Source organism: Melozone crissalis, unplaced genomic scaffold (genome assembly GCF_028551555.1).
Source record: "Melozone crissalis strain CALT ecotype California unplaced genomic scaffold, PUWL_Pcris_2 ptg000014l_1, whole genome shotgun sequence".
Taxonomy (NCBI): Eukaryota; Metazoa; Chordata; class Aves; order Passeriformes; family Passerellidae; genus Melozone; species Melozone crissalis.
Window position 1 is genome coordinate 10,365,374 of NW_026535792.1, and position 26,107 is coordinate 10,391,480.

At 39.4% G+C, this 26,107-nt stretch overlaps 1 protein-coding gene across 1 annotated transcript in view; it reads right to left on the reverse strand.

The window, feature by feature from the left end:
• Positions 1 to 334: 334 nt before the first annotated feature.
• GALK2 (galactokinase 2) overlaps positions 335 to 26,107 on the reverse strand; it is a 46,616-nt gene continuing 20,843 nt past the window's right edge. Inside the window, exons 6-10 of the mRNA XM_054273042.1 lie at positions 23,025 to 23,123; positions 20,150 to 20,302; positions 15,235 to 15,445; positions 7,836 to 8,037; positions 335 to 815 (exon numbers count right to left, since the gene is read on the reverse strand). Of these exons, the coding sequence (XP_054129017.1) occupies positions 608 to 815; positions 7,836 to 8,037; positions 15,235 to 15,445; positions 20,150 to 20,302; positions 23,025 to 23,123 (873 nt within the window). The 3' untranslated portion in view covers positions 335 to 607. The remainder of the gene's footprint in view (positions 816 to 7,835; positions 8,038 to 15,234; positions 15,446 to 20,149; positions 20,303 to 23,024; positions 23,124 to 26,107) is intronic.

Sequence of the window (26,107 nt, forward strand, 5' to 3'; positions counted from 1 at the left end):
GGAGAAAAGTCCTTCTCAACACAATCTATTCCTAATGCTTTACTTGGCCTGCAGGTGCTCCTCCAATATTATCATTAATTACAACAGTAATTATCCTACTTGTGGAGAAAAGAAAACTTCAAATGTTTAGCGAGGCCCTTCCAATTTTTTGAATGCTTCAATTTAATCTTCCTTATTTACAGAACACTCCAAAAAAAACCAATGCCCAGGACCTGAAGAGGAAAAGCACTGAACAGCCCTGCAAACACTGCAAGGTACCCTCCCTCCACTGAGGCAGCTCATTGCACACCTCATCTCTCTTTTAATACAGTAATGGGAAAAGAAGAGAGAGACACTGTAACAAATCATCATCTTTATTTCAATTTCAGTTTTCCCTGTCATTAGGTTTTAGTAAATCAATGTTTATACTGAAAGATATATTTAATATGGGGGAAAAAGACTTTTATAATCAAAGAGTTTACTTTTAATTGCTTCTTCAGAAATACATTTTGATAATAGCAACTGCTCATTACAATACAAACCAGAAAAAAGCATTCATGTACTGTGGCATGGGAAGTACTGCCAGTTCTACATGCTCTACATAGTTTCTTTAAAATTTTTATGTTCTTTAGGCCTCAACAAAAACCAAAGCTCCTCTTCCAGGTTTGGTAGCAAACAGACTGTTATTCTCCACTGCTAACCTTTGGCCATCCGTTTGGTAATAAGCTTTTTTTACATTTTTTAGGAAAGTGTTCAGCTTGTCAGTAGGCACCATTGACACAGTGCAGCCACCCCATCCAGCTCCAGTCAGACGTGACCCAATGGCCCCAAATTGCCTAAAAGAAAATAACAGGGGAAAAAATCATGTAAAATAAACCAAAAAGAGGTACTTTGTCATGTATAAATTTTTATAGAAAACTCAGACGTGTTTTGAGTATTCCCATGTCATCAGACTTTTCTGATGTTCACGTCCTTGTATGTAACACTACAGAAATTTGCAGTTACCCTTTTGGACCTAAGAAAAGTACTGATGCCTTAAACTGCAATATAGTAATTTCTGTCAGCTCCAAAAGTCCCCTTGTTTTCTAAAGCTTCAGCATCAGCTTTTTTAGGATCACAGCACAGCTGAGATGAAGAAAGCAGGAGAAGAAAGGAATTGTGTTAGCAACATTCATAAGACATCAGAAGTGAAAACAGAAATACATGACAAAAATAACAAAAGAGGGTTCATAAACTAATTGCACAGGATGTAGGCATGCAAGCCATTTTATAATGTGGCAAAGACAAATAGCTCTATTCTTCTAGGACAGATCTAAACCATGCTGAAGATTCACAGGCTTCTGCATGACTACTGAGCATGCCAGTCAAGAAAAGGAGAGTTCAGAGACTCTCAAAAAGTCATAGAGTCACTGCGCTCTGTATAAATAAACTCACATAAACTTGTGTTTATGCGGAATGGACATAAGTGAGTATCTCTCTTTAGAGGAACCTCAAGAACTTAAGACTGACAGCAGTAGAGGTAAAGTATGAATGTAGTCCCAAAAAAAAAAAATGCTCTTAATGAGGAGTGTGAACAGAAAGAACAATGACAAATAAATGACATGCAAAATATAAACCATTCCCAGCCTCAAGACACTGGCCTGCTAGAAATGTCCTAGAGCAAATCCCAAGCTGTTACACTGCAAGACTCAGATGCCATCTCATTAGAATTTAGCACTGTTTTCAATAGTTTGCTTACCTGTGTTCCTGATATTTACTTGGAAAAAGTAGGAAAAGACCATGTAATGAATTACTTTGGGGCTTTTTTAACTCAATGAGAACAGAACCAGTCAGATTTAGAAAACTCTTCTGAAATCTTATTCTTGTGGGAGATCTAATCTGACTTAAAAACAAATACTTTTGATGTGTTTCCAATTGCCATGCATAGAGAGATTCACCAGCCCTAGAATATGTTAGAGGGAGAGACAATATCATGTGAATAGCATTGGAAAATGACAGCTCATTTAGAGTGGGCTGTTGTAATTCTTCATGTGTGCATTTTATGTTAAATAAATCTGGTGTAGTGCTGGGTTAGTAGAGGTTTAGGTCATATTTCAAGCAAGTACTTGCATATGTGTTTGATTCTAAACACACATCTCTTCTTGAACAGAAACACTTTCTTCAGTGTGTCTGTGTGGTGCCACCCTTCATATTGACTCGATTTTATGTTCATTCTGCATTTCCTGTTGATGTTTTATTTTACTTATTGTTATTCCTGTAAGCCACTCATCCTCTGATGCAATTTTGGTAGTTTCTAGTCCATGGAGCAACCTCCTAAAATGAGCAGGACCCAATCCAGTATCAGTTGCAATCAATAAGGATATTCCCATTGACTTTATAAGGCCCAATCCACTTTTCAGTGTCCGTTAAATCAATTGCCTGTACTCATTTTGTCTGTTATCTCAGACAGAACTTCGTATTTCAGATGGTGTCTGGCTTTTATTTTGGTAGGCAACCGAAATCCCTTCAGAATTGTTCTGAACCTTTTATTGATTTCATAATTCTCTGTGGTCATGCTCATGCCTCATTTTTACTGAGTCATTTTCGAATACTTAGTAGAAATAAAGCATCAAGTAGACAGAAAATATGCCTGTTGCAGAGCTGAAGTCACTGTGTTTCAAAATACTGTGGCTTAACAGTGTCAAATGTGGTGATAGCAGCCACCTGAGGCTGCTGAGGGACCTGATGGGCAGTGCTGCACCATCTGAAAACCAGGTACCTGGTACTACGTGGATCCAGGAGGGAGCACCTAATTCTATGTCTGCAGGAGATGTGGTGCCTGGGAGGCTTCTAGACCAAACACAAGGAAGTTCTCTTTGGAACAGGTCTGAAACTGCCTCATTAAAGTTTTAATCAGTTCAGTACTAAGCTGGACCCCTCTGGTAAAATGGGATTCCTGGCCAGACACTCCTCTTGTGCACTGGGATCTTTTGGAGAGGAGTCTGAGCAGACAATCCTGTGGATGGGGAGCTGCCCCACGCAGTGGGAGCTGTGGGTTTCATGCTGGGCTGTGCTGCAGCAAGCAGGGTCCTGGGGCTGGACTCCAGGGCTGGGGCACTCAGCCCCCAGTCCCAGGGTCTGGCCTTTGCTTCTGCAAATGTTTGTGTATCTTGTTCCAGTCTTCACTGGACATAAAGAGAATTAGCTTATGGGGGTGTAAATGAGTAAAAATATGAGAAGTGCAGCAAAGGAAAGAAGAATAAAAGAATAAAAGGAGGGAGTAAATAGGAAATCCCATAGTTTGGTATATGGAAACAGTGGGCAAGCCATGGTAGTAGTCCATTTAAAAAATAACTGTGCTTTTAAGAGGTAAAAAAACCCCAGAGCAATACTGTTAATTTGAAATACTTAAAATTATGAAGTAGCTTTTCAGAAGGCATGGAGTTAACACAGTAAGATTGAAATATATAAATGGAGAGGATTGTGCTTATTCTGCTTTGTAATTTAGTTTGCATTTGGATAGCATCTTTAACTGTTTCTGGCTTTGTTGAAATTTCAAATTATGCCATGACTGCAGGCTCTGCTGCTTTAAGAAAATCATCAGTGGAAATGGTAAGAGTCTTGAAAAAATGCAGGATTGTGTTTGCTATCATAATGTACCTGGATGTAATGTACAATCTGTATCTTTTAAAAGTGGTCAGAGAGGATTCATCTGTCTGTCATGTAAGAGGCATGGCTGGGAACACAAAAATTATCAGGATTTATAGCACCAAAAGATGGAGAGTAAGAAAATGAAAGTAAGTTATGTGCAACACTAAGGACTGAGAGATTTTCAAGGGTACCTAACTTACTCGGGAGCTCACATCAGATTTTTTGTCCCTTAACTGTTTAGTAATCTGCTGTGTTACCTGCTTTAGAAGACAAACAGGTAAACTAGCTACTAAGAGGATGAGGAGGGTTAGAGAAAGCACAAGTCTTCAATCTTTGCAAAATGAAAAAAACAACTGACCAACTCGTGGTTACAGTTTTCAGCACTACAAACCACAGCAAGTATGGATCCCTTTCTTTCTTGGCAGAGGTTATATACTAAAACATAAAGATCTAAGCAAAAGAGAAAACATCTGGATATGCAGATTATTCTTCACAGTTTAAACCTTGTAAGGAGAGAACAGAAGTAGACTCAGGCAATTCTGTGGAATGTATTTTTGGAAAAGCTTTTGAAAGTTACAGGGCGGCTGTATATCATCGTGAGTAAAGAATGTAATTTATGTAGTTCCTGACCATTTCTATAATCACATCAGCCAAGTCTTCCTGGAGTGACTAGTGATTTTATGTTCTTTAGGTTTTTTTATGTACAACTTAAGAAAAGTTAAGACTTTTTTTTCCAAAAATTAGATGGTGGCTTAAGCTGCATTCATCCAGAAGAGCTATACACTTTTAGAAATCTAATTACTGAATCAGAAAAAGATTTAATACTAAAATTCTAGAGAAGAAAGATGCATTTCTTAGGAAATATTCCTGATGGGACAAGACTGCAAAGAATAATGAACAAACAATTTACTTTTTTCTGTGCAAAGAATACAATAAAAAAACCTAGATGAAATAATTTTAATATATAAATTTGAAATCATTCCATCTGAATGACACTCCACTGTGGTACTTAGCTCTGCCATCATATACTGTGGGCTCTTCTGCTGGTAAATCAGAAATCTGATGTTACATGGGCACACACAACACTTTTTTCCTTTACTGTTTATATTTTGCTCCCTGGAACTGAAATGCTCCAATGAATTTTAATTTAATTTAGAAAAAATCCTAACTGCTGCTTTCCTTTTGGTGCTGTGGCTGTGCTCCTACCTGCCAGCCAGTGTACCCCTGCCTGAGCTGGCTGGAGCTGTGTCACCATGGAAGCACAGAGCTCAGCACAAATGGGGGACACAATTTCCATTCCTGTGCTGAGCTTCCTGCTGCCAGAGGCTGTCACTGCCATGCGCGCTGCTTTACTGGGACATGGCACAGGTAACTCTGTGTCTGCTGGAACATGGCAATGTGTATAATGGAGCATGGCACAGGTAACTCTGTGTCTGCTGGAACATGGCAATGTGTATAATGGAGCATGGCACAGGTAACTCTGTGTCTGCTGGAACATGGCAATGTGTATAATGGAGCATGGCACAGGTAACTCTGTGTCTGCTGGAACATGGCAATGTGTATAATGGAGCATGGCACAGGTAACTCTGTGTCTGCTGGAGCATGGCACAGGTAACTCTGTGTTTACTGGAACATGGCACAGGTAACTCTGTGTCTGCTGGAACATGACAGGGGTAACTCCACACTGCAGAGCACATCTGGCCAGGCTGTACCTGCTTGTTGTCCCCTGCCCAGGGCAGGACAGTTTCCTCCCAGCTTTCCTGAGAACAGGCCCTGTCAGAATGGGTTCCTCAGATCTGCCAAGTGCATTCATTGGATGGCACTGACTGAGGCACCAGCTCTGGGCAGTTACTGTATCAAAAGCAATGCAGATGTTAATGTAAGGCTCCTGCCCTGCCAGTGGTGCCTCAGAACAGGCAATGCCAATGCCTTGCACAGGATCAAGACTTTGTTGCCCAAGATCTTTGATAATTCAGTAGAGCTCAGTCTCTGTCTCCAGCTGGCCCTGGAGATGGTTCTCCCCTCTCACACTCAGATCAGCAGTTCCCTTTGAGCAGCTGGGGTAACTCTGGTGGAACTGTCCTACTGAGTGACTGTCACAGCTTATTGTATGATGTGGTCACTATGTGATACAATAAACTGAACACAGCCTGGGAGTTACACCCTGGACTGGGTCCCAAGAGAAGAATCAAAACTTGTTCTGCTCAGTTGCTATCAGTCTGTCCAGTGGCTATCAGGCTGCTTTGTGTTTTAGCACAAAAGAGTACGTGTATCCCACATGCAAAATAATCTGTCAATGTCCAGAAGTCTTCTGTTCAGTTTTTACGTTTGTACCTTTCTGTCTCAGAATGACATTTTGACTTGCACACATTCCATCTTGTCTGCAAAACAAATCAGACCCACCTAAATAATCATGTTTCATACTCAGTTGATTTACAAACCTGATAAATGGGTACTGCAATTTAAAAAATCCATGAGTGCAGAAGAAAAAAACATATGGTAAATTGCATGCTTGTAAAATTGATATTTTCATTCTAAGCCAGACTAATTTCTAAAGGTGGTAAGGTATTAATTATTTAATTTTTTAAACTTCAAATTGAAACTGTTTATTTTCTTCAAGACTGAAAAGATACAGAGAGAGGACGGGATATCTGCTTCTAAAAGACAGTGAAACACCATTTCTTGACCCAGGCCTGCAAACACTTGTGTCACCCCACATTTCCCTTCTGGCAGGGCCATAATGCTCTGGCTTAGGGCTGTTTCCCAAACTTAGCACACCCTTCTCCAAGGAGAAGAAGGAACAATTAGGGGCACAAATTAGGAGGGTGGCATCACCAGGGAGCCATTATGGGACTGTGGGGAGCAGGTGGGACAGGGTGGCTGGAGCAGAGGCAGGGATAGCCCAGCTGGGCAACTGTTTATTTCCCCCAGCCACTGTTAAAATGATCACCAACCACTAAATTCCTTCTATAGGCACTGGATTTAGATGAAAGGTAGTCTGTCCTGTGATTAAGTATACCAGAAAAAGAGAAATAAGGAAGGACTGAAATGTGTCCATTGTTTGATGCTGACCCTGCTGGAGGGATGAAATGCTGTGTAGGATGTGAGTACTAAGTGCTTGTTTTTACTTTGTGGATTAACACACGATTGTACCAGATCTCATTGTCCCCTGTAGCTGAGCCATGGAAACAACAGCCTGTGTATGGAGAGAAGAGAAGGGACAACCTGTGTGGGGGAGACGAGAAGGGACAAAATGGCACTCGGAGAATGTACTTTGGAATTGAGATTGTTTCCTCACCACCAAACTGAGTTAGGAATGGATCACAGCTGAAAGATTAATGCTGAGGCAGAGATGGGGACTTAATTATATGTGGAAAGCTCAGACAGCACAGAGAGAAGCAGAGTGTCAACCCCTGTAACAGCACACTTATTTCTTAAACAGCGAAATGCTGTCCAACCTATCTGATACCCTGGACAACTTATTTTTTAATTGAAAAAATGCAAATGGCATTTCACTACATTTCATTATAAATCCAAGACAACCTAAGATTGTAGAACAGCTCATTTATGCCCTGGAACTCCTGTGGCAGCAGTACTGAAATGGTTAAGAAACATGAGAAAGTTAGATTTAGATTAGCTATTGGAAAGAAATTCTTTCATATGAGAGTTGTGAGGCACTGGAATAGGTTGCCCAGAGAAACTGGATGCCCCATCCCTGGAAGTGTCCAAGGCCAGTTTGGATGGGGTTCTGAGCAGCCTGGTCTGGTGCAAGGTGTCTCTGCCCATGGCAGGGGAGTTGGAACATGATGATCTTTAAGGACCCTTCCAACCCAAATCATTCTATGGTGCTATAATTCTAAGAAATAGAGAAAAAGTAGCAGTTCAGATAGAACAAGTAAGATGATGTTTTAAGAAAACTACTTATGACTTCTTTTGCAACTTAAAAAAGAGTAGCCAACAGTCTAACGTAACACTTGTGACGATGAGTCAGACCAAAAGCAAAATCTGTAATAAAGCCATAAACCGTGGCTTTCATCTGAAAGTATTACACAGATGTCAGCAGGGAAACAATTGACCATGTAATGTCCCTGCAGGAGATTAATTTTGTAAGAAGAGACAAGAATACTTTCATTTTAAGATTGCAATAGCCAAGGATGTGATGTTTTCTCCTCAATCCAAACCGTATTCTCCACAGGCGATTACTCTTCCTTGTGGTCACAACTTACAGGCAGATGTCGACCAGGCGGTCCAGTTCAGGACAGCTGCACTCATACATCTCCCTGCAGCTGATATGGCTCTGCTTCATTAATTCTCCCAGCAGCTGGAGTGCATTGGCAGGTGCTTCACTGCAAATCTTCTGGAATTCCAGCACTCTGGCAGCTTCACTGTACACGTGCTTTGCACGCTGGTATAACTTAAAGGTGGAAACTACACAAAAAGAAAACTGCATTATTATTTGCTACAAAAGCAACATACAAAAACATAACAGAATTGTGGGGTTTTAGCAATTTATCCTTTATATGAGAACTCGCTAGGCTGAAAGTCTTCTGCAAAAGTTCTCCTACATCTTCTTTCAAAGCCCTAATAAAACATAATGTTTAGAGGTTATCAAAATGCAATGTACACATCTTTTTTCATTTTGACAGCTTCATGCACATGCTCTGGCTATTTCCTGTGCCACTGAACAGGCTCAGTCTCTCTTACTTTGCAGAGGCAAGGCAGAAGCTTAAGGGTTGGCAGTGAGAGCATTAGGGCATTAATCTAAAGCTCTCAGGTTTTCAAATAGCAGCAGAACACCTGGAGGGTCCCCAGTGCCCTGCAGGCAGCTGTCAGCCAGCACCTGCTGGCCCAGGGCCTTGTGTGTGGCTGCTCCAGGCCAAATCTGCAGCAACTGTGGAACTGTGCAGATGGACCTTTACTTGGAAAAAAACAACCACCAAACCACAAAAAACACCACCCAATTTTTCCCCTTTTTTTTAGCTTTTCTCAACAATGCAGGCTCACTGTGACTGTAGTTAATACTGGATTAAAGGTACCATGAAGAGAACAGGTGCTTTCACTTTGGTTTTCAGGGTTCAGTTTTGGTACAGGTTACTTGCCAGTGTCAGTGCTGCCTGTGTGGATGTGAAGAGATGCCAAGCCCAGACAGGTTAGTACTGACCTACTAAGATCAAAGACTAGTGCAAGGATTTTGGCTAAATTTTTTCTATTGTGCCATGAAAAAGCAATTCTGCTGGGAAGGGTCAGGGGGGTGTCCAAACCTGTGTGGCCATCAGCGTAGAGACCTCCACCAAGCCTGCATAATAGGGCACAAAAAGGAAGGAGATGGCTGTGGTTAAAGACACCACAAGCCACCCATATTTACAGGAAGGTTTGGTTTGCAACTAATATTTGAGAATTGATCTGCTGTTCCCAAGCTCGTGCTGTAGTCCATTGTTTTCCTCTCCCAATATAGTTCTGTTTGCTTTAATACCATGGCTACTATTGAGGAAGTATTGTTCACCAGAAGCATGCATGACATAATTTAATTTATGACTTAATTGGTGTGTGTGAGCTGTTTGGGTGGTAAATATTAATGGACTTGAACCTCTATATGGAGCACCTACTGCACTGTTTCCTTATTTTAGCACAGCAAAGCCTTGCTAGAGCACTTCAGAACATCCTTCATCTTCTTTTTTTTCTGCATGTAAATTCTCCTTTAGACTGAAGTTTCTCTCTCAATTCAACTCCTGGTCTTTCTTGCTTTCTAAAATGGCTGATAAAACTCTCAAATAGAGGTAAAAGGAGAAGCAAGACCAGTCCTGTATTTAAAACAGTACTTGCTGTCTGACCCAGTCCCACAGAGTTCCTACTTGGCTGTTCTGTGGAGACTGCCAAGTTCTGGAACCACTTCTGGCACTTTCGGTAATCTAGATTTGCAAATACATGTAGAAATCTTCCTTGAAAGACTGGAAATAAAATTAGGTTCAGTATGAAATCTCTCATGTTGAACACTCCAGGCAGCAATCCTTACAAACTAAAACTTCATCAGCACCTCTATAATGCCTTTTTTTTTCTCCAGAGTATTTCACAACTGTAAATGCTGAAAATAGTGCTGAGACAGAACTAGTCTAAAATGAGACAGAAACATTTAACATAGCAATGTTCTGCTACTGCTGATATTGCTTCTGCTCCTATTTATTTTATAATTCAATACAGCCTGCTACTGAGAAACCCTGTCCTGTTTGTCTTGTGAACAGGCCTTCTGAAAGCATTTCAAACTAGGACAGAAATGAGAAAATTGAGTGCCCCCCAGTACCATGGACTTGAGAGTATCACACAGGAAGAGCATATTTTAGTTTCTGATTTCGTTGCTGCTGGAGTTAGTTGCACTGTGTTTTGCAAAGTGGTGCCTCTATTTTGAACACTGAAGAAAGGCAGCTTGGCCTATTTTTAAGGATGGTTTCTCTTTAAATATTCTGTTCTTATGAGGCATTGTTTTAGAGCAAGGAGATTTCTAAATGTGCATTCGTTTAGGGAATATCTAAAGTTGCGTGAGAGATTGCCATAGCTCACACTCTCTTGTAAATCACCATAGAACAGTAGTAACCCAAAGAATGAACTGAAAACATGTCTGGTTTCAATTGTCAGGCCACAGACTTGCCAAAGGCTGTGATTGATTCGGAGACCACCCTTTGGTAGAGCAGTGCTCTACTGGCCAGATTACCTTAAAACCTCTGGGGTTGTGTTGTGCTCGTCATGATGGGAATTGGCAACCACAATGGGCTCTTGGCTCTGGCTGTGAGCCAGGGGACCTGAGCTGTGTCCTGGGCAGTGCTGGCTCTGGGAGAGCCTCTCAGTGGAGGGGGGAATTTGCTACCTTGACACAGCTTCCTCTGGCTCCTTCCAGGCAGCAAAGAGTGGCTGTGTGTTATTTGCAGACTCCTTTGCGGACGTTTACCAAATGTACCAGTTAAAGGCTGGGATCCTGGCATTAGCTATGGGTCTGTTATAGGCAGCATTTTATTTCCAAAAAATTATGTTTGTGTTTAAAAATTTTTGTTATAGCTTGCTTTTCTTCTCAGGCAGTTTTCTTTTCAGGCAGAATTATCTTCAGGATAGCAAACAGCTCGGTACTCTCTAAGACTTATTCTAAAATAACGATATGATTCACGCATTTTCAGCTTTCAACACCAAATGCCTCTGATAATACAGAAACCTTCTTCTATGTCTTCTGTTTGGATGGGTAGTCCAAACAAACCCTCTTTACCTAACTGAAGATAGAGTACAGATGATATTTCTAAAAGTCGCATCTATATTAGAATCTGTTAGCTACATCACAGCTTGTATATGAGCTCCATTGATTTCCTAAGCCATACTCACTCATTTCCTAAGCCAGTCACAGTTAAAAGAAACAAAACCAGAGGGTCCACACCTGATTAGTTTATATCTGAGCCAAGGCTGGAGTGCTCTGAAAGAGGAAAAATGGAAGCCCTCAAAGAAACCCTTGCAGGATTGCACAGAACTGGGTTATATGGTCTCACCTTCTGTGGTGCTCAAAGGAGAACATAAAAAGCAGAGTTAGGGAACAAATGCCAGATTCTTAAAAGCATGTGGATCCTTAAGGCTACTGAAATGTATGGAATTAAGTAATTAATTAGACCAAAAATGTAAATATACTTTCCTAATCCACTCAACTATAATAAAGGCCTGGTTTCTTCTCCCACTTCAACTTCCAAGTTCTCTGAGCTTTGCTCCTGCAGAGGATTTCTGTCAGGTCACCCATGAACAGGTAAATTGAGTTCACTTTCAAACCACCAAATGCCCTTGAAAGAATGGTGCCATTTTCCAGGGCACTAATAGATAGCACTGCAGCAAGAGCCTTCCAAGTTGCTGTGACCCAGCAGACAAATATTAATGAAAGCTGGTCCAAAATCCATATAAAATCCCTTAACAGACAAAAATCTGGGCTAATAGACCCAAGTAATTGTGGGTTAACTAAATATAACAGAAATGTTTACTGTGGATTTTCAACTGTATGGTCATATTTTTAATTTTAGCTTTACAAAAATTGTGCAAACCTGTCCAGTCCATTTAAAGGAATTTTTTTTTCTGTATAAGTAAATGTTGTGGCTTCTCAGCAACTCATATTATTTGTTACAACTTCAACTTCAGCAGATTCCTTTCTGTAGAGGCTTCCTGTACAATTCTATCTGACCTTTAGCTAAAGACCAACCTCTCCAGGCAATATAATTTTTTTCTAGTTGCTTTGGCAGCTTCTAAAGATACATTTCACTGGAGATTAATGAGCTACACATGGCTGATGGGACTGTCAGAAATTTACAACCGGAAAAACTCACGGACACGCAGTTGTGTAGGGGACAGCTTCTAGCACCATTACTCACGTGGAATTGTACCCTTCTCTGTTAGGCATCCTGCTGATTGAACATGATGAGGGTGAAGGTTTCTGGCTCATAATGTATATAAGAAAATGCTGCCAGATGGCTTTAATTTGAGCCAGATTGTGAACCCCCTACTTGAAGTGGGGAACAGTTACTCTACTGGGACTGCTCAAGTAACTGCTTGCAATCCAGCTTTCTGAAAATAAACCAGGGGACGAGTCATCGCTGGATTCGGTGACACATTTAGCAGACACCTGTTTTGAGATTATGATAACTACTGGTTTAAAGTGATTTTTCCCCCAGAGGACTGATGGCTTTACAGACTTTAGCAATTAATCTGGACTATTCAGGGCCTGTGCCTAACCTGTGGCACACCCCAAAGCCTCCATCTTTTAGGTATGGCATCTGCCTGGAGTAGCCATATCTCAGTTTCTGTGGTATGTCCCAAAATTTCTCCATGACATGGATCAGGGCAAGGCTGAACTAGGCACCTGGACCCTTAAACTGGAAAGTGCTCTGAAGCCTGTCAGTTTGGAGGTGTCATGCAGGACATCTGATGCACAGAGAGCTTTTTGTGCCCCCAAGCTGCCTGACAGAACACTCGAGACCCCCTCACCTACACCCATCAGTGCAGGGAGTGTGGAAACTGTTCCTGCACTCAGGTCACCATCAACACCCATGAATGGCTGTTCAAGCACCAGTGGAATTTGCAGCACAGATTTAGAATTCTCTTTCCAGGGGACAAATAGGAGTTAAACAGCCAAATCCACACAGAAAATGGATGCCTACTCCTCCCATGGCATTTCCATTCTCTGGTTTAAATGTCAGAATTAGATTAATTTTTTTTTATATGAAGAGGAAAAATGGGTTTTAAAAATACCTCATTTAAGAAGAAAAAACATTTCATGGTTAAAGGAATACAGTGTTTTACAGGAGAATATCCTTTTGTGGCGAAGCTTATAAATACTTAATGTCCCACAATCACCACACACTGTGTGTTCTGTGAAGCAGTTGAGTCCAAGCCAAAATTATGGCACAGTGCACCTTAGAAAGTAATAAATATTATTTTTCTAGAGATGTTCAGAAGCCACAAGTGCAATCCATGTGTAAACATTTTCAAGGGAGCTTTAAACTCAGGATTTTGAGTTGACCAAGGAACAACTGCAAAAAGTTTAGAGAGGATTTACACACCATCTGTACTTCTCCAAACATGGGGAATGAATGGGCTGTACAGTGGGGAACTGCAGAAATCCTTGAATACTTGCTGTAAAAGGGATGCAGAGTTGCTGTGGGCTTCCAGACCTGGCCTGGGACTTGACCAAAGCCAGTCCATAGAATGTTCCTTTGAGATGTGGAGTTTTTATCTGGTCACCCTTACATACTGATAAAACTTTATGTGAGTATACAGTACTGTCACTGGAGGAGTAGAGGAGGGGAAGCTGGACTTAAGGATAATTTAGTATGTACAGAGCACTTTTAGATCCTTAAACATGAGACATAATGCCAATACCAAACAGTATTTGTAACGATCCCTGGGCATGAAAAGATCTCCTAAATGTTATCGTTTGTTCTTCATGTTGAACAAAGAAATTCAGTGACACTCTGAAATCTTCTGAAGAGGTTACTTATTTAACAGGATGTTTTCTCTCTCACATCAAGAAGCCAGGCATTGTCATTAAAATAGAGTGGGAAAGTAGAGGGGAAGTAAGAAAAATGTTTTCTTCAAACAGCCTCTGATATTCCAAAGCCAACATAATGTGTAATCTGTATAGTGTGTAACAAACCCAGCAGACTTAGATTCTTTCTATGTCTGTCTTATTTCTTCTGCATGTTTTACAGAAATCTGTTATTTAATTTTATATTGTACATGCAAAAAGGCTTTCAGCATAAGCCTTTTTAATTGGTCTTATCAAATGAAATCACGGTCATGCAAGTTTAAGAGATTCTGTTCAGCAAACATCTGCAAATGGTATTCAGAGCTACAGTATAAAATTTCCTTTGAGTTTCTTCTATGGCTTTCATGTCTGAATTTTTCATCTAGACTTTTTTTTTTTTTTAAATATCAAGATAACCTGTATAAGCAACTCAATTTTGCAGAACTGTAGAATTTTGTTTTATAACCAGGTATAAGGAGTGTAAACATCTGTAAGTTAATAGTCTTGCTTCATGAAGGGGAGAGTGCATGGACTATGTAAGATTTACAACCTTGCAGCTTCCCAGGAAAGTGCTGCAGAGTGCAGGTACATGGTTCCTATATCCCTCATGTACAGACAGTACAAAGTTATCAAAACTCTTTCTATAGAGATAAAGAGCTGGCTTAAGATATCTTATTCCATCCTGGTATCTGCTGGCAGTGTAATTAGACAATAAGATAATCTCATACTGTCTGATATCACTGGGGTGCAAAACAAGTTGAAAATTCAGGACCTGGTCCTTGGTTAATATACAAAATTTACAATCACTCCAGATGAACAGATTATTTAAGTGTCAGCACAGATAGGTATGTTACAGATCTATATACATCCAATGTACACATTCCTGAAAGTAGTCTTGGAAAGGACTGATAAGGATGTAATTTGGCTCCAAGAGAATACAGGTATTAATGCTACAGAATGGAAACAAGGAAGAAGGATTCTGTGTAATTCTTAAAGGAAGATTCTGATCTCAACTGGAAACTTGTTATGAATGTGAACAAATTATTTCATAAATTCTCTATCATTTGATATTATTAGCAACCCTACTACATGAATCCAGGATTCATTTCATGTGTGACAATGGTCATGACTGCCTGGTATAATCCTAAACAATAATACGTGGGAAACACTTTAAATAGCAAATTGTTCATCTCCACCAACATCTTCCTAGAAGAAAAAGTAAAGTGACAGAAACTTTCTCAGGAAAGACTGAGCCTTGCTGCCCAGTGACTGTTTTAGGAAGTGATCATGTATTTATCAGTTAAGAACAGAAGCACAAGCCCATCTCTGCTGGTCTTGAACACCAGTTAAGCAATCTGCTACTTTCATAGTTTTAGAAACAGTTCAATCACAATCAAAGTTTGCTCAATTTTAAGTTAAAAGTTAGAATGAAAATATCAATTGATGATGGTATCAATTCTTTCACTTCCCAACCAAGATTCCAGCCAAGTAGTCTGGCAAGACTTCCACTTGAACTACTTATTAATGCATAAAACTTTTATATAATACAAACATTGTACAGTAAACCCCACCATTTCATATATGCTCACCATCTTGCATGTTTTGACTAAGGATCTGAGAGTGGAACTCCTCCAGGCTAATTCCCAGGCATTTACAAATTTCCTCTGCGCTGTAAGGCTCAGGATGTAATACCTCCTCGACAATGGTCAGCATTTCCTCTAGGCTAACTCCCAGCTTGCTTTGCACATCATGGAGTCTCAACATTTTTCTCCACTCCAGGCCTTTTGACTTTGAGAGAAGCTAAAATTAAAAAAAAAAAAAGAAAACATAAAATATTGTGCTTTCCTGTTTAAAACTTTTAGTTGTCTATAAGTACCTTTAAGGCCCATTTTCTCTTTTCACTTCTTAATTGAGAACCATCAAAACCTACTTTCTATCAGTAAAGAGCAGACAATTCTTATATTTATTATTAAAGGTCTGTGAATGACAGGTATTCTTCCCTCAAATCAGATACTGTCTGTAAAAGCCCTACTGGCATTATTGGTTTGAAATCAGATCAGTGATTTATCCTCTTCCATGGACTTTGTTACTTCAAGCACTTACCAACCTTTTACAATCCCATCTGGGCAACTCTTTATACAAATGCTATGATGCAGTAACACTAGAAGTCCTTAAAAAGTTTATTTCCATACTATTAGTATTTGCTCTAACATTTCAGTTTGGCATTTCCAATACACCCCTGGAATTTTCTGATGAACATTTGAGATTGTCATTACAACCTTTTCTCATAATAGCCTTAAAAACATGAAAGTGGTCATAAGATTTGTGGGGAGAATAACCATAACCTTTCTCAATCTCTGGAGTTTTAAGTAAAATTTAAGTACTTTCTTTAACATCAAATTTAAAGGAACTTCTGAGCCTTTAAAGGAGTGGTACAGTGTTGGTCTGAATCTGTTCCATTTCTACATGGTTGCTGTGATATTTATTAGTTATAGATGGATCTGCTTTCCCCACTCCTGGCAATGATACCATGCTTTGTGTATCTTTGGGATGTTTTGGCAGTTGACAGTCGTTACTACAACACACCAGAATCCTGAAAGACAGAATGTCCAACAGGCTTTTCTCTGGAAGGCTGAAATATGTGTTGATGCTCCTATCCGTCTAATGAAAATGGTAAAGCATTTTCACCTTTCCTCATAAGGTGAAATATTTTGATGTTATGAATGATAGATGAATAGTCAGTGGTCATTGACCTAGCACCTGTAATTTCAGCAGATTACAAAGTAAAACAAAGATTAGCAGGTACACAGCAATGTCATTTTATTGTGTTCACAGGCACATGGTGTGTGTCCAGTGCTGCACCATTTAAATTGAGTAAAACTTCCAAATCAAGCTGTATGTCTGGAAAGACTTTAAAACAGTATAGAAAGACCAGGGAATTAAATCCTTTTTCTATACAAATCAGCATTCAAATCTTTTATGAACAAGGCCAAGATTTCACCCAATGTGTTTAACTCTTTTCAATAAGCACCGGTTCAGAATGAGATTGGTTTGAAATAATTTTTCTCGATACATATCTGAAAAGTATTTGTTTTGTTTTGTGCAAAGTTACAGCATGAAATTTAAGCAGATCTGCTGCCCAGCTATCTGGTGTAGATTCTTGCTCTCCCCCAACAGAGCTTTTTTTGCAGGGGCCCCTCCAGTTTTGCTTTATTGCAGTATCTAAAAATTAACTACTTTTGGTGCCATCTAGTGACTCGCTGAGATTTATGTGAGGCTCAGCAGAGCAAAACAAACAAAATCCTCATCATATAACTTTGTTGCCATTTAAAACACAATTTTACATGTTCAGTGGTAGGGAAAGAAGCAGAACTGTTTAGTGCCTAATGCAGAAATCAGCATGAGACAATTTTTTCTGTAAAAGACTGGTTAAGTCACTTCTGGCCTCCTTTTTAAAGACTCTGAATACCTAGAACTCTACAGCCTTTATGTAATTTGTATATTACCTTACTTACTGATAAGTCAATTTAGTGCTTCATTTTAGTTAAATATGTTGTATGGTGGTGCATACACATCTTCTTCAAGGTGCTAAATGAATGGAAATTATTTTCCTCATGCTTTAATCCCAATATTTAGCATCCCCTGGACTTCATTATGAGAAGTTAAACAGAATTTACAAACAATAATATTCTATAAGGCAACAAAATGATTTCTACTGTCTTTTTTAATAAATAATCCCCTGCAGAAATATGCCACATGCATTGTCACATCTGTTCCCATTTCTTCAAGGGAGATGCTGTATTTCAGGCAAGCCTCCACACTGGGGCTTTACAGGTCAAATGTTCCAAATGGAAACTGACCCTGTTGGGCCAGTGGGCACAGCTTTGCTGGAAAGGTCTATCCTGCTTAGAGCAAAATTTTGATTCTAACAGCACTGGGAAAAATATTATGGGCAAACAGAAATGGTTTTTGAAAATAGTTTATCTGCAGCAGCTTGAATTGTAATGGACATGGAACAGAAATGGGGGGAAAAAATCCCATCTCTTTAATGTACAAAAACTAATCCCAATACTTCTCCCACAGCTGGATATTTTCTTGATGATCACTGACTAGATTGATTAAAGATATGGACATCAAGCAGCTCTTAACTGCCAGGATATAGAATCTTTGGGCTTTATTATTCTTTATTGTTCAACATAGGCACACTGGAAAACTGTGAGTAACTGAGAGGAAAACATACTTGGTAAATGATGGGACAAATATAAATACAAGAAAGTCTGACTAAGAGTAAGTCCAGGAATACTTTTATAGCAGCATCACTTCCTTGCACATAGCATTTCTATAATGCCATCTGAGCCCTGTGCCCAGGAGCTGATGGTGGCCCTGCAGCTGCAGCCACTGCTGGCCCCACACCAGGCTGAGGGTGAAGCAGGGAGGTGACATCCCCAGCCCAGCCGGGGGGAGCTCGGAGCAGTGAGGACAGGAAATGTCTTTAAACTGGAAACTCACTGTGACAGAGTGCAGGAGAGCACTGAGAGGCTGCTACAAGAACAGAGAGAGGGGAAGAGAAAGGCAAAAGAATGATTCTCTAGAGGGAAGGGAAAGGAACAGAATCTAAGAAAGATAATTTACCAGGATGATCAAGAACTCGCTGACTGATAGCAAAATGTTCTACACTAATGCTAGCAGGGATATGTTGTGTTGGCATCTTTACCTATGCAGTATAGCAGTATGAAATTCTAGAATTACCTAAAGCAGAAAAGGGGGGGAAAAGCCTATCCTAAGGCACTTAGAATGAGAATTTCTCTTAAAGCATCATTGCAAGGCCGAGCATGTTAGTTCATAGTTCCATTAGCTTAATGGTGCTTAAAAGACTTTCCTGTTTCAACTTACATACCTGCCCTCCTTCACCCCACTGTGACCTCTTCCTAAAGACAGACTTTTCCTGGCTCAATGTATTTTTATAGTGTGTGCAGCTTTCCATCTGGGTAGCATATGTTTAAAAACAGACAGGTGTATGTTGTTAGTCTCCTTACAGTCGAGCATCTGCTAAAAGTGCATTTTTAGAGATTGCATCATAGCTAACAGAAATGTAAAAGAAAAGATGTTTCCTTACTACCTCTTCAGTATACTGTACAGGACTAATAATTTAAAGCAATTTAGAAAACTGTGATTCAATTCACAAAGTCTGGTATATGGAACAATAACTTCAAAAGCTCTCACAGCTTAATAAGAAGTTCCTCTTAAAAACATATATTTTGTCCATTAGCAATCCCAAATTAGAAATTTATCAGTTATAACAGAACTAACAAATAGGCAGGTCCTTATCTTCATTTTCTTAATGGCTTAAAAATCTTATTAACTTCAGTGACAACAGCTTTAACTGTGGTCATTGGTGCTATTTGTTTTACCACATCTTAGATACAATGGAAATACAACTATTCCTTTGATACTTGAGTTTAAAGCCCATTTGAAAAGTCATCTGAAGTCTAGCTTCTCTCCTCAAAAAAATCTCAGCACATTATTTTTTAATACATTTTGTCAATGTCTGATCAGATCTTCAAGTATTTTTTAGCACTAAGTAAAACTTGTAAAAAATTATTTTTTAATGGAATCATGACACCAGCAAGAGTTCAAAGTACTTTTGAATATTGATCAGATATTGGTCTGATATTCTGTGGCAAGGAATTCCACATTGCATTTTTCAAAGCTTTTTTCTAGACTTTGTGACCCACATTCTGTTCTTTCCCAGAGCACCCTATGTTGGTGCAACTGCAGTGAATTTTTATGCTTACTCCTCATTTACTCTTATCAAAGAAAAATGTACTGTCTTCTCATGAAGAACTCAAATCAAACCCTACATCTACATGCTCCTAAACATACAAAATCCAGAATTAAAGCAGAACTTAGATTTCCCCTGTTCAGTTTCCATACACCTTAGAGATAATTTCAAGCTGTAAACTAGCAGTACACCCTAAATGTTGGGGTTTCATTCAAGCCTGTTTTTGAACTTTATGCTGAGACACATGCTGCTATTCAGCATTTCTAATTTTACTTCCTGGCCTTCAACTACTAGCTTGGATGCTCTCTAAATTCTAGAAAATACACATCTATTGCCATATATACATATAAACATGTGACCATAGTGGTTACTTTCCATTATTTGTCATTATTCAGCTTCTTCAGCTTTAATTAGAAACAGTCTATCTTATTAACTGGGAATATTTTTTTCTGAAAAATAGACTTATTTCCTCCACTGAAATATAATAAAAATAATTTAATAGAACTAAATCACATAATCTTCTATATAAGGACACAGTCCTTGTACTTCCATTAAGCTCAGCAGGAGTTCTGTTCCTGCATATGGAAGTGTCTGGTTCTGGAAAGAAAAATTATATAAGAGTAGCACCTAGCCAGGTGTTAAAGACACAACTGGTCAGAAGTGGAAAAAAGCACATATTTAGATGAAGGTTTCATTAGAGTTTGACATAAGCCATGCGTTACCTTTGTAGCCAGCCAACACTCCATTACCCTAATATTGTAATGAGAAGTTGCTGCTTTATTCATTTCAACACAACTGTTAGCAATAACAAACGTTGCTCCACTTGGAAGTCTAACATCAGTTGCCCTCAGTGGACTGAACTCTATCAACTTGGCCTATTGAAAGAAAAATGAATGGTTAGTTTTAATTTACTACTAGCTAACAGTGCACTTAGTTCTATAAATCAAATGCAAATTTGCGTGTTTTTTCTCTTGAAAATCCAGGCACAGTTAAGGAAAGAAAACTGACATGAAACAGGAAGAAAAGAGATTTAACCTCATTGGTCAAGTTACACATACACTTCAAACCCTTCCCTGTAGCTGGATTTTAAAATGTTTCCATTAAGTCTTTGGGTTTTTTCAGCATTTTACAGAACCCCACCCAACCTATTTTTCTTGCCTGTTTAAGACAACAGTTTCACTTTGATCTGCAGAGAAGTACCAGGCCTGGCTGAAGCTAATGTGCATGCCCCTAGAAACAAGGGGCTTTGCATTCCCTGCCCCTTCATCACTGTCCATCTCCCCCTCAGTCCTCTCATTCTGCACTGCAGCAAGATTAGTACACTGAGGTACAGTATGGGACCAACATTTTCAGACTGATTTGAGGCAGTGATCATGGTACATACAGACAATCAAACTGAGAAACTAAATAAAACTAAGTGTAAGAATGTAGTTACTGTTTCCTCCTGTCTGACATAAGAGACTGCCTTGCCTCACACATGCTTACACAAGCTGTGTAAGATGTTCCCAACATTTGTGACCTTTTCATGGAATAAGTTAGGCATCCATTAATTAAATAATTCAGGATGTAATGTAATCAAGAGATTAAATTCACATCTGGTTTTTCACTGGGGTAAGTTGTAAATCATGTGCCCTGTTTTGGCTTCTTAGAATAGACTGTAACTGTGCAAGCAGGGACATCTTACTGGTTTTGGCATTGTTCAACCCCAGAGAGTCCCTTGAGCAGCTAGAGTGCTAAATAAACAATGACAAATCTGCTTGTACATTATGTACAGCATATGTGTTACTCCCTGCCATTGAGATTCTGGACCCCATCACAGAATTCCTATCAAGACAGACAGACTTGCTTACATTTGAATATACTCTTTAAGATCTGCTCCATTAGACCAGAATGTACCACTAAGCTGGTCTAGTGTCCTGATTCTGACAGTAGCCATAAATGGCTATTTAGGGAGAATATAAAGAGAGAACATATACAAAGCAATCTTTTCTAGGGGTATGTTTTTCCAGATTCCCATAAGCAAAGATTACAATGGTTATACTCACACTGGAAGAAACATCTATTAAATTAGATAGCTACATACAGTTTAACACTCTCTTAGTGTATCCACAAAGGTCTTTTTTGAATCCTTTTAAAACTTCTGCCTTCCACAATGTATGGTATTTCTCAATTTAACAATGAATGTTTTGGGAAAAAACCCAAACTTCCTTGTTTGTTTTTTACAAGCTGCTTGCTAATGTCATTGTGTTTCTATTAGTTCTTCAGTTATGAAAAACATTGAATCCTCCATTTACCTTCTCTTTACTTGTTTAGGGAATCTGCAAACTTCAAAGTATCACCCTCAAAGCTTCTTCTTTTCCAAGCCAAAAAGTTTTAAATTGTTCAGTCAATGCTCATATTTTAAAAAATAGCTTTGATAAACCTCAGTGTCCTTTACTGTACTTTTCTCTTTTTTTTAAGATGGGTGGCTCAAGCTTCATTCAGCTGCAAATACACTGAAGCAAGGATATTTTTCTGGTTTGTTCACAATTCTTTTCTCATCTGTGTTAACGTTTTCTTTGTCTTTTTGGTCACCACTGCTATATATCGGAAAAGCTTCCACTTACATAATCGTGTCTGCGTATGGCAGGAAAATCTGCTGCTTCCTTCTTTCATTATTCATGTCACTGTGTTTTTACTACTAACAGTAAAAACATGAAGGAAAGGTGTAGAGTAGGTACAGTGATGTGAAATTGAAAATACATGTGTCTCATGATGGCATTAAATGTTTGGTGTAATTCTAGGAAATAGGGGTTTTTTTGTGTAAGGCAATCCAAGACATCTCATTAGGAACAAAAGCTGTAGAGATATAATGCCACAATCATAAGGAAAGTAAAGGTTGTTATGAAACACTACATTAATTCCAATAAAAGTACTTTGACAGGTCTGAGGTTTGAACAGTTGCAGTCCTGTGCACCTTCTGGGACAGCAGATGAACCTCACTGTAAATTCCTCTGCAAGCACTCATGCATAACTTGGCAGGCCCTGTTTATCACAGCTAGTTCACCTTCTGTCACCACGTTTAAGACTGCTAAATGCCTTCTACATCAAAATTCAGCCACAGAATTGTCTGGAATTAGCAAAACTGGTGGAAAAAAAGTCTCCATTGTCTTTGTAACTGAACCTGGCAAAACTTCCTAGAACTGTTTGGTTATAAGAAGTTTCAAGAAAGCATTTTTGTAATAATTATCCCATTTGCACTGAATACAAGGCACGCTGACCATTCAGATTTCATTATATGGGAAACATTCTAAGTTCAGCATGAATTAGCCAAATAGTGGAACCTGGTGCTCTTCTAGAGTACATCTTTCCCCCACATCTTTTCCTTCCTCCTTGCCATTTCTGATTTTTCTCATCATATCCATTCAAACTTGTCATACTCCAATGTACCCAAGTTTGTGAGTTTAATTCCTGATTCATTTGTATACCAATGGTGCTTGTACTGCTTATTAGGGTATTCCAGTTTCTAGTCTTGTCTTCTAGATACTAATGAAGGTATTTTTTTGCTTACATTTATTAATACTACATTGTTAGCTTAGATTACAAAGGTACACATACAGTTCCTTCTTCTGCCAGAAAAGAGATTGACTGGTCCATTCCTCCACCTTCTGTGCCAATGTAACGTTCGCTCTTTGTGCAAATTTCTGCAAGTTCCACCTGGAAAAATATTTACATGTGAACCTTCAGCCACAGTTAAGGATGATACTTTTATTCTGCTTACATATTAATTAGTGAGAAAACGAAGGAAACAATGTCAGAGTTCTGACACTATTATCTCTCACAAGTCAAATAACATATGCTGCTATCAACCAGGATGCCACATGGCCCCTTTTCCCTTTTTTTCTGAAGCAAAAAAGAACCAACTACCCAGCCTCCACAGGACCTACCACAACCAAATGCTTTTCAGAGTATCCTTGTTTAGACACTTAACTCTTGTAGCTGTCCTCCTCCCACCTTCCTTGTGCACTTCATATCCTTCCATCCCAATAGGCAATGATTTGTTGATTTAATTAGATGAATCCATCTACTTGGGAATCTCAGCTTAGCAAAAAATTGCAAGTTATTATTCCAGATTGTTTTAATGTACTGATTCCGTAATCAGGAATTACTCCAAAACTGTTTCTCACTGCAGATACTCAAGTCAGTGATGCTTGTTGTGTCTCCTTGAGATACTGTACTCTGCTTATCTGAACTAATTCATAGCTGTATGTGATGTGCATTCCTTTGTGACATTTTGGGCATATCTTTGTGCATTCTAATACCTGCACGTCAGAGGATACTATGGGAGGGTGGAATATCAATGTCATAACTGTCAAAAATAATAATTAACAGTGAAGTTTTCAGCTATCAGGCTAAGTCAAAACAAAACACAAGAGAAACTTTGGAAAATGGTCAAAGAACATAGAGTAGTCAAAAAGAAGTGGATTAAGAGGAAAGTATTTGTGTCCACCTATTATGACCCCTAGCAGTTTGTTTTTCTAAGCACAAGGTAACCCCAAGGAAGATGGGAAAAGAACTTTAGAAAAGCCACAGGCCATTTTCCAGTGGCAAAGTCAGATTCAGATTCCACAGTAAGGATGCAGCATTACAGGACTGAAAAAAGCTAAGCAGCAAGACAGGGACACTAGCCAGCACACAGCTGTAAAAGGCAGCAGATAGAGGCAATAAATCACGATGCTCAGAGAGGTATGTGCAGGGTGCCTGCCTGCTTGCTTGCTCAAGTCCTTTAATGGCCCCACTGACACAGCTGTAAAATTGGTGCTTGGATGAATGTAATCAGGCTGAACTGTTTGCAAATGCACTAACAACCAATTTACTCAGCTCACAGTGCAGTTATGGCCAATAAGCCTTAGGCTGATAAGCAGAAGTTATCAAAAAAACATTAACAAAGTTACTCTAAAACTATGCAGAGTGTATCTCTTTGACTCAAACATGGTAAAAGACAAGAAAAATACCATTAACGAGAGAACATTGAGAGTACAATAGCAAAAATACTCTCCTTTTTGGCACTGCCTTTCCTTTGTGTATTTTGAAGATGAGCTGAAACAATGTTTCTTTTATTTTTCTTGAGAAACCATAGAAACTTTGAAACTATAGAAACTATAGAAACATTGTGGCACTCTCTCTTTTTAACAAAACCCATTTCCCAGGTTAATGAAACTTCATTTTTCCTCCTTTCCCCATGTTCACTGAAGTCCCATTTCCAGTCCAAACCTCAGATCTCTTCATCCCATCAATGAAACTTTAACATGTAGTTACCATATCTCCCTGCTCCACTATGAGCTGAAAATAATTCTGAATGAAATGCTAATGAAGGCAGTGATGCTTTTTCCCATTTCATGCTAAAATACTCAGCAACAGCTCCACAGAAAATAACAGACCAGACCTCCACATGAGTGAGCAGTTTCTAGATGCTCACTCCTTTCTACATATGAAGGTGTGCCTATTTACAAACATCTGTTACCTGAGTGTTTTACTCAGTTCTGCTGAACCTGCCTTTTGTCTCTCTGAGAACACGGCAATACCACATCCCTAATTGTTGTTGCCACTGGCAGGAGCTTTCAGACTGGAGCTTATGGGTATTACTTACTGTGTGAGAAGAACCACGCTGGCAGATGGGCCATGTGCACTCAAGTAGGAGCTGTGGCTGTGCAAACCTGGCCTGAAGTACAGCTCCTGAGGTACTCCCAACATAAATTCTGTCCTTGGGTACAGCTGCCTGAGCTATTACTTCATCTGCAGCTGCCAGATAAAGCTTGGCAAAGTCAGAAATGAGGCATTTCACTCTTCACTTAGTCTGGCTGCATCTCTATCTCCACATACACATCAGCTACCACTTGATTGCCTAAATTGTTTAGACTTTATGAGCCTAGGCTTATTAAATGAGTATCAGGAGAAGCCTTGCAGAGGAGGAATGTTAACAATTAGGACAGTGCCACTCCCCTGTCCCTTTACAAGGTCTGGTGAACTGTGCCTGGTTGAGCAGCAGGCCTTGCTGGGTCCTGGCTCTCCAGCTGTCCAGCTGTGTATGCCGGGCAGGCAGCGCTGCTCCAGCTTGAGCAACTTCTTTTTTGAAACTTAGCAAGGATTGGCAGGACCACCAAGTAGTAACTGGCAAGGGTTGCAAAGAACCCTCTCCACAAGACAGCCCAAGGCATCCCTGAAATATTATTTGGTTTCTAATTTAAACGGGCCCTTGCTGACACAGGCTGGCTTTAATACTAGGATGAGAAGCATGTGAATGGAGAGGAAATTGTCATTGTATAGAGAGCAGTTTCTACTTACTATTGAGACAAATGGGCAAATGTTTGCCTTTTGCTAAAATGAGTGAAAGGGCAAAGTTTCATTGGAAACTAATGTGAAGACTAAACTGCAAAGCCTTGTGTACATTTTTGATACTTGGAAAAGGATGGCCATATGACTGAAACAGTGAACTGAATTTCAGGAGGTCTGGGCTCAATTTCTAGCTCCACATTAAGTTTCTTGTGAGTCAGGGAAAGTCTCTTTAACTCATCACAGCTCCATTTCCTCAATAAAATGAGGAGTATCTTCCCCCTCTTTCTAATTACTAATTGCTACTTGGGATTCTTACATGATAATGCTATAAATATGTGTGACTTCATTGCTAGAAAGTGAAAAAA